The following is a 9,717-nucleotide window of genomic DNA, read 5'->3' as shown; positions in this document are numbered from 1 at the left end:
TAAAGAAATGACTTGGTTTTCAGGCTGCTGCAGCTTAAGCCTCCAGTCTGGAAATTGGATGCCGGAGGTGAGCAATGAATCCTGCGGAATCCCGCTGCAGGATACAAGATGAAGGGGAAAAAAAGCTTTTCCTATGTTTGGGCAAGAATGTGTGAAGAAATGTCTTTGTCTGAACAAAGTCCAGTTACTTGGTGTCAAAAAAGGGAAGGGAAAATTTTGATAAATGTCCGATTTCATTCATGTAGAAATTTTTTGTTTCAAAGAGCAGCACGCTCAGCCCAAACCATCAAAACCAATCTGCCTGAAGACAGGACCCTGAGAGATTTCAGTCAATTCTGAACCACTCTGGATCTCATGCTTTCAGTTAAGTGTCGCAGAAACAAATTGGCCCTTTGAGACTTGGCATTATATGCCCGTCAAAATCGGTAAAACCTAGCTAGTGTCAGTTAAGCAGACGCACAAGTTGTCTGCAATTTTCAGTGCCAACAACTGGAAAGAGAGATTTTGTGTAGTTTCTAGCTCACTGCAAAGACCCTGTTGTGATCACTCGTGCAGCAAAAATCAAAGGCATATTGAATAATGATTGTGACGGGAAGACCTGCTTAATTATTAAGTATTTATATTACCGTAGTACACCAAGGTTCCATCAGGAAATCTGGCCTTTACTATCACGGTTACTGTGGGTACGTAAAATAAAAGGCCTTACCCTAACTGACTTTCACATAATTTTACTGGTATCATTGCTATGCTATGAAATCATTGGATTCCTTCTTAAAATTATTTGCTTTTCGCTAACATACTGCAATAGAGTAGCACAGAGATAACGTTGGTCTTTGTTCTGTTCAATTGTTGTAGCCGTTGGTGCTGAGAAGACGTCAGAGGACCCACCGTCTCCCGTACCTATGGCATTTGCACCTCCTAGAAACACGGATGGCCCCAAGCTACAGACCAAGATGAGCACTTGGACCCCACTGAACCATCAGCTCATGAACGACAAGGCAAGTTCCATGCAAATGATCAAGTTCATAGAATCACAGAATTGTTGAGGTTGGAAGGGACTTCTGGAGAACATCTAGTCCAAACCCTCAGGGCAGTGTCAGCTGGAGCATTTGCTCAGGGTCTTGTCTGGTCAGATTTTGAATATTCTCAAATCCTAAGGCAAATTCTCAGGTTCACTTCACAAATTCTCAAGTCACAGAAAAGTTTAACTTATGTTTTTGCCTGTGTCGATCATAAGTAATGGAATAAGAACTTAAAGGTTTTGTTTACTGTTAGAAGTGTGTATATATCAAACACACATACAGTCTTTATTATGTATACATATAGATAAAACCTATGTAAAAAACGGAAGTTCTAATGTATGGTTTAAAGCATACAAATATTTAGTTCAAGTATTGTTATTTTCCCACATTAGTTGTCTTTAAACAAAAAATGTGTGTTCATTTCTTAATGAAAGTTGCCAAATCATTCTTTTTCTGCACCAGAAGACTTCAATTAAACCCCGGAGCAAACTGAGTGTCAGTCTAAGTTTCCGAGCGGCTGCTGTGCTCCATCTCGACTCGCAGGAGAGACCTTAGTACCCCTGCTCTGGCGTCTCGGCTAAGCCTGGCAGTGACGAGGCTAGCTTGATATTCTGGAAACTGAAGTGATGCACTCAATTTATAAATAACGAGATGCATTTCCTAACTTCCCACTCTGTATACTATATCTGGGATCTGCTAACATCACCGAGGCGGTTTTTGGCTCATGTATCACCAGGAGCATATTCCTCCCTCAGAATTCAATTTAAATTTCTGTTGATGATTCATAGAATTTAACCCAGAGTGGGCCATTACATCATGTAGCCTGGCTTCCTGGATTTCTTGGGCCCTCTTGTTTCACCCAGTTCTCCCAGTCTTGAGCTCAGTAACTAGAATTTGCCTAAAATACATCTTCCATGAAGGTATCCAGACTTCCTTTGGACTTATCAAGAACTGAAAATTTCATCACTTCCCTAACAATTTTCTCATGATTAAGCCCCTATACCATTAAAAGATGAAACCTTGTCTCCCGTCTGAATACCTCTAGCATTACCTTCCATCATTTAAGTCTTCCTCTGCTAGCTTATTAAACTCTTCTGTAATCAGTATTTTTCCCTTGTGGAAGGACTTTTACTCTGCTTCAAGCCAACACTTGAACTTTTTTTGATAAACTAAACAGATTGAGCTCTTTGAAGTCCTTTCAATCTGGCATATTCTCCAGCCTTTGAATCATTTTAATGCCTGTTTCCTGCACCCTTTAAAACACATTTTTACAGATGCACATCACTGTGCAATAAAGCGTGATCTAACTGGAAATAAGTACATAGGTAAAAGCACCCTTTCCCACCTTCTTACTCTTCTGCTCCTTAGGCAGTCTGATGTGGCACCGGGCTGCAGCAAAACTTTTAGGAGCTCGTATTTGGATTGTTGTGTATTCCAACGCTTAACGAAGTTCGAGGTAGGAAAGAACATACCATAAGCTCCCAGACCTGTGCTCAGTGATGAAATTCATGATAAAAAGTGTTTGCTTGTTTCTGATCCAGGTTTTAAAGCATTGGCCTGCCTGAAACATCTTTTTGTATATCACTACACTGGTCTGCAGTGTCAGCAAAAAAAAAATAATAAAAATAGTTACGACAAAAATATTGCTGACAGCTGAAATCAGGAGATAATCCAATTGATCTATATAGGGAGCTCGTGAGTGAGAAGGTGCCATTTTCATACAATCGTATCTCTGTTCATTTCTGCACGATTGAGTTGAGAAAGCATGAGGAGAGAAAAGAATTTATAGATAGAAGGTATATAAAAAACAGTGAGAAGATGAAAGCATAGAAAGAAGAGAAGGCTAAGAAATGTACTTGTTAGTAGAACAGGCAACGAGGGGCAGGAGTGGTGGGAATTCAGAGCGGACCCAAGGCAGAAGCATTTAAGCTCCATCTAAACCATTGTTAGGGGCAGACCCAAGAACAGTTAGTAGCATGAATTTGCTACCTGTCTAATTTTGAGTAATCCTGGGAGTACTCCATTAGTAGTTCCTGTAGATTTCCCTGGATTTTCAAACACGCTCAAGAGTACACGTGCCGGCGTTGTTGGTAGGACAGCTCTCTCCTGCTCCCTGTGCATCCTGAGGAAGGACTGGAAGTCAGGAGATGATTTGCCTTCTGCTGGGCAGTAACTCGGGTGTGGGGTAGAAGATCCCCCAGCGGCGTTTGCAGCAAAGGGTGGAGGGATTTGCCAGACAGCCTTGAACTTGAGCTTATTTAAAACCACCTGAAGACATGGATGTGAGATGGCAGATCTTGGGAGCAACCTAAGGCCGCCGGCTGGGTCCAAGGCCAGCGCCAGCTCAGGCACACTGTAGGTATAACTCCAAGGCCTTGGAGGAGAGGACAGTAAATATGGGCTTGATTAAGGCAGTGGATGATTACACCAATTTTGGGCCATTCTGTTGCTAATTAATGCTTCCAAGTGCCTGGAGTAGGCAGAACTTTCTGACAGAGTTGGCTCAGATGTATCTCCAAGAATGCTGAAAGCAAAGACGTTTCTTTCTTTGATCAAAGGCCATTAACATTGCTTTTAGTTATATAAATAGCTCCCCGCTTCACTTGAATCATCCAACCCAAAACTTAGATCTTTGACTATTCATCACTTGTTTGTGGCAAATCCTTTTCCAAGTTCAGCTCGTTAGCTTTTTGGGTTTTTTTTTTTACTTTGCCAAGCGTCCCACATGCAAATAAAGCAAATAATAACTGTCAACATACAAATAAAAGAAATGTCATTTTCCACCCCTCGCCAGAGACGCTCCTGCTGAGAGAGACAGAGTTAACGCTGTCATCTGCTGTACCAGACATCAGCACTGATAATGTCTTTCTCTGCAGGAACCTTCTTTGCAGGCTGTCATAGCAATAACATGTTTGGAGTTTATAATGATCGAGCATGTTTTCCTAGTTGTGGTTAATAGCTGGTTTTATGTGCAGTTATAAGCTGGGCTTTTCCCTCTTTGATCTGTCTTCTGGAAAAATCATCTACAGCATTTCCTCACTTCCCAGGTCACAATCCTGAGTATAGAAAGCCGTTTTGTGGTTGTGGGAAGCCACGTGCTAGTGCTTTCAGGTCTAGCTCCCTATGGATAAAGGTCAACATCGTCAATCTTCCACTGTATTTTGACACTGATCATCCTTCTTGCTAGTTGTCACTAGAAAGTGGCCAGGGAACAAAGACTGGTCTTACTATCTCACTCCTAACGGTCTTCCTGCATGAAGACTGAAGCCATCACCAGGGCTGTGTGATAGCTACTCACGTTGTATCCATTCTAGGAGATTTCAGGCACCCAATGTCCCCAACTCAGGAGAACTGAAATTTCTAAATGCAGAGGTGGGAAGCCCACCTTGTGGTCTTGCCAAAGCACGTGGGACACCACGCATCCCTGTATGGCCGAGAGAGCAGAGCGCTATGTTGGCACGTCGTGTGTGCAGCAGCTGCAAAGAAGGGAGCTGGAGATGAGAGGTAGCACATTGCAGCCAGTCTGCAGAGCTGTCCTTCGCAGTCGTGCACACACAGCCCTTGAACTTTAGGGAGTCTTCTTTAATGAAAGGAACCTTCCACAGGAACCAGCCTGTAGAGCTGAACATCAGGAAGAAGGAGATGAGGCCTTTCTCAGACAACTGGAAGAAGCCTCCTGTTCACAGGCCTTGGTCCTCCTGGGGAACTTTATCCACCCTGATATCTGCTGGAAGGGCAACACGGCGGGGCACGTGCAATCCAGGAGGTTTCAGGAGTGCATTGATGGTAACTTCCTGACACAGGTCGTCAAGGAATCAACAAGGGAAGGTGCTCTGCTGGACATCTCATACTTAGAAGGAAGGAAGGAGTGGTTAGGGATGTGAACGTCAGGGACAATGTTGGTGGCAGTGACCAGGAGATGATAGAGTTCAGGATACGGAGTGGGAAGAACAAGACACATAGCAGGATTGCAACCCTGGACTTCAGGAGAGCAGACTTTGACCTCTTCAGGGATCTATGGGGAAGAATCACATGGGATGTGGTCCTGGAGAGAAGAGAGGTCCATGAAAACTGATTGATTTTCAGACTTTAGTAAGGCTTTCAATACTGTCTACCATAACATCCTCATAGGCAAGCTGACGAAATAGGAATGGAGAGTGAGGTGGATTGAAAACTGACTGACTTACTGTCCTCAAAGGGTCGTGATCAGCAGCACGGAGTTCAGCTGGAGGCCAGTCACTACTGGAGTACGCCAGGGGCCGACACCGGGGCCAGGATCATTTGAAATCTTCATTAACGACTTGGATGATGGCACAAAGTGCACCCTCAGCAAGTTTGTAGGCGATACAGCATCAGTAAGAATAGTTGATAGACCAGATGTTTGTGCTTTCATAAATCATAGAATCATAGACCAGCCCAGGTTGGAAGAGACCTGAAAAGATCATCTGATCCGACCTTTTGTGGGAAAAGAGCCTAGATGAGATTATCTAGCCTCCTGTCCAATTGTGCCTTGAAAACCTCCAGTGACGGGGACTCTACCACGTCCCTGAGCAGGTTGTTCCTGTGATTAAGAGGGACCTTGACAGGCTGGAGAAATGGACTGACTGTCTGGAGAGCAGCTTGGGAGAGAATGACCTGGGGGTGCTGGTGAATACCAAGTTGACCACAAGCCAGCAAAGAAGGCCACCATCATCCTGGGCTACATCAGGAAGAATGTTGGTGGCAGGTCAAGGGAGGTGATCCTTCCCGTCTACTCAGCACTGGTGAGGACAGATGTGGAATGCTGTGTCCGTTTCTGGGGTCCGCAGTACAAGAAAGACATGGACTTACTGGAACAAAGCCAGTGTAGGGCTGCAAAAATGATGAAGGAATTGGATAATCTGATGTATAGGGAAAGGTTGAGAGATCTGAGGTTGCTCAGCCTGGAGAAAAGAGGCTCATGGAGGACCTTATCAATGTGTATAGATAGCTGATGGGAGGGGGTAAAGAAAACAGTGCCAGACTTTTCTCGGTGGCATCCAGTGAAAAGACAAGAGGCGATAACCACAAATTGAAATACAGGAAATTCCATTTAAACATATGAAAAAATGTTCTTACTGTGAGGGTGGTCACACACTGTAACAAGTTGCCACAGACGTTACGGAGTTTCCATCCAAGAAGAGACTCAAAACCCATCTGGACGTGGCCCTGAGCAACCTGCTTTAGTTGACCCTAGCAGGGAGTTTGAACTAAAGGATCTCCACAGGTTTCTTCCAAACTCTTCCGTTCAGTGATTCTGTTTACATTTTGTAGATTGTTTTTCAAGCTGTATTTTTTCTTAGGACACATTGAATCTCCTTTAAGTATTCAATTTTATTTATGTGTATGTGCTTTATAGGTATTTGAAGAAAGAAGAGCCCTGCTTGGAAAATGGGTAAACTTTTTTTTTTTAACCATATGTTTAAATACAGCTAGATTTCTGAGCTGATCAAGAGATTACTATAATCGGAATGTAAAACTTACCCTATTTCGAAAAAGGGGTTCATTTTCATCATGTGAAAATGAGCTGTAAGTGCTCTACTTTTGAGGAAGGTAAAGGTGTAAATTCCCTCAGTGCCCACATTCTGTAAGCTCTGAACTTGGGAAATCATATTCCATCATCAGAATGATCTGAAATGGGATAAGAAACCCTGGGAAAAGTCAATGAAGTCTTCAAAGAAGATACTGGATGTTTAGGTTTTGCCATTGCCTGCTAGCAGGTCTTTGAAACGGGTAATAAATGACCTGTTATCTACCAAATGCACATGTACGGCTCCTAATACTGTAATCGTTGAGCACCTCACAATTTCTTACTGTCATTATCTTCACAGCTCCAACATGAGGCAGGAAAGTGCTGTCACCCTGTTTTGCAGATGAAAAAATGAAGCACAGAAAGACAGGAGATAGGATTTGTCTGCAGCAACCACAAATGACTGCAGGTTAGGCATTCGGGATGGAGTGTCTCTGGCCGGGTCTGTATGTCTGAAACACAATATTTAAGTCTGGCTGATCTGGTCGTCACAGGCTCCTTGTAGAGTCAACAGAAAGTGGTATTTCCAGCGGGTAATTCGTCCCACTTAATGTAGGATGAAAGATCAGCCCCCTAGAGATGCTTGTTTCTTGCCATAGCCCATGAAGGGAGTCATAGCTGGCTGCTTCAAAGGAGTACAACTCTAACTGACCTCCCGAGGAAGCTGACGGCAGAGCATGCAATGCCACAAGATTTGCCCTAGCCCTAAGCTCACCCCTTAAATATCGCATTGTGCTTTCTCTTTTCTAGGGCAAAATCCATTTTACAGGCCATTATGGGAAAGCAGCTGTAATCTGCTCAGTCTCCTATGCAAACGGGAATACAGACTCGGGGACGATTGCAAGAAATGAGTGAATTCAGCTGCACGTATTGATGTGGCTTGGGAGTAACTGTGCGGTCGAGCCCTGTGCACATCTTTATAAATGGAACGAAAGAACCAGTTACGTTGTCACGTCTGACACACAAGCTGAACAGTGATACAGAAATGATGCTCCTTATCAGTGCCCTGATAAAGAGTATTGGCACAGTAACTTTATTTGAACTATAATGCTTATAATTTATGCCTAATAGGTCACTCGTGGAATTTTTTTGCATATGAACTGGTCTTTACAGACAAGCATTTTGATTTTAGGCTATAAGGATTGTTCATCTTTATAGGAAATATGCTTTCCATAACTTATTGACACGCATGCATTTTGATAAAAAGGAATTTCACGGACACCAAGAAAACAAAATAGTTGAATAATTATTGTCCAGAAAACACCTTTTAGCCTGATAGTCAGTAACTGACAGACCTAAAACCTGTCTCTTGAAAACTGTTGGATGTTTTAAAATGTCCATGGGATATACCAGCAAAGGGGCAAAAATGTTTTCATTAGAACCCCACTGAAAGAGCCAAAATTGGGAAACAGCCTTCCTCCAAACCCATATGAAAGTGCTGAATCATCTTTGTAACGGTTAAAATTGTCACCCTTCATATGACACTAGATCAGTAGCTCTCATCACGCTCTTTCAGAGCTAATTCTCCTTGCGCTTCTGTCATCCATCATACCAATGCAAAGGGTGCAGGAAGCACAAAAACTGCTCTTCGCTCCCTTTGAAGCCTGCGGCATTATAATATCCGGGATGCGAAGCCTCTGAGTTTGAGAGAAACTGCGTCAAGAAATCAGAGTGCTCCGGGCGGGAGTTTTTACGTTGATTCACATGACCTTCTCAAAGTGCTCTCAGAAAGTATGGAGCAGATGAAACTGCTGAAGGGTGGCTTTGGGTGGCTGGGAGCCCATATTCAGTGTAGTTGTAAATGCTTTATTATGAAACTGGAAGGCTGAAGTCTGTCCTACGTCCAGAACTGTTTCAGTAATATCTGGATGATGGAATGGAAAGTACCCACTTGTCTGCAGATCATACCAAGCTTGGAGGGATTTCGTGAAGTTTGGAGATTAGAAATCAGAATGAAATGATCTGCAGTTTGATAAGGACAAGTGAAAAGTGCTGCATGCAAGAATGACATTTACATAAACTGCAGATATGAGAAAACCCAAGTATGCAGCCGTTCTGCATAAAAAAATTCCTGGGAATTATGGTGGATCACAAATTGAATATAAGCTGACAGTGTCTTACAAATGCAATAAAGGGAACTATCCCAAAGGGCCGTCTGAAAGGCAGAGCCATCCTCCGTTCTGGTCCCTTCATTTTGAGAAAGCTGAGGACCAATTGGAGATACTTCTGAGAACAAGTCGTATGTGAGAACAGTCTCAGGTCCAGAAAATAGGAGAACAGTCTCTTTACTCCAGGGAAGGTGGAGAAAAGATGTAATAACATCTTTGCAACAACAGATAAAAGATGTCCAAAAAGAGGAAGGGAATGATCTGATTTCTGTATTCGCATTGGATAGGACAAGAAACCATGGGCTTGAATTGCAATGATGGAGACACAATTTAGATTGCCAGCAAAATCCAATGCTGGCTGAAATAGCTTGCCTAGGGCTTAGGGGTGGAATCTCCATCGCTGGAGTCTTTTGAGAACAGGTTAGACAAACACACTTGTCAGGAACGGTTTAGGTAGAGTGGATCCTGCCTTGCGGCAGGAGATGAACTAGCTCAGCGTTTCTCAACCTTTTTATGCTGAAGGACCATCCAGCCTTCTGGGAAAGCACAACAGGTTGCCTCGTGCAGCATTGCCACAGTGGTTTTCCTTTACAGCCAAATAAAGATTAGATTAAACTTTGGTTGCTCATTGTTTAATTTATTCTTCCTGATTTTATTTGCATGCATTCATGCATTCAGGGACTATGTATGTGCATTTTCATTTAGGTTTTTTTTTTTCCAATTATGCCGCAGAACATCTTTCATGTCTCCCAGGCTGTTGTGGTCCATAAAACATGGCTGAGAAACAGTGAAGTAGCTGACCTGAAGGGATTTCATTTCTGTGTTTCTGCACTGCTTGGCAGCCCCAAAGGGCATGGGACTGGCTGTGCTGTCACCGGCAGTATCCATGACGTGCAATGGGACCCTCTGGAATTTTTTGGCTGTCTCGGATTGTGCTCAGCTCTGCAAAGTATTGTTGCTGCAGAGTGGAAGCAGTGGTGGTGTGTAGTAGCAGCAGACTGCCTGTCTTACATGGCTCTTCCCATGCATCAGTATTTGC

At 43.3% G+C, this 9,717-nt stretch overlaps 1 protein-coding gene across 1 annotated transcript in view; it reads left to right on the top strand.

The window, feature by feature from the left end:
• The first annotated feature begins 902 nt into the window (after nucleotides 1–902).
• Nucleotides 903–9,717, top strand: part of FBXO16 (F-box protein 16) — a 29,405-nt gene continuing 20,590 nt past the window's right edge. Inside the window, exons 1-2 of the mRNA XM_009697837.1 lie at nucleotides 903–998; nucleotides 6,400–6,435. Coding sequence (XP_009696139.1) covers nucleotides 903–998; nucleotides 6,400–6,435 — 132 coding nt within the window. The remainder of the gene's footprint in view (nucleotides 999–6,399; nucleotides 6,436–9,717) is intronic.

Source organism: Cariama cristata, unplaced genomic scaffold (genome assembly GCF_000690535.1).
Source record: "Cariama cristata isolate BGI_N322 unplaced genomic scaffold, ASM69053v1 scaffold15463, whole genome shotgun sequence".
Lineage (NCBI taxonomy): Eukaryota > Metazoa > Chordata > Aves > Cariamiformes > Cariamidae > Cariama > Cariama cristata.
This window is presented reverse-complemented; position numbering and strand designations above follow the sequence as displayed.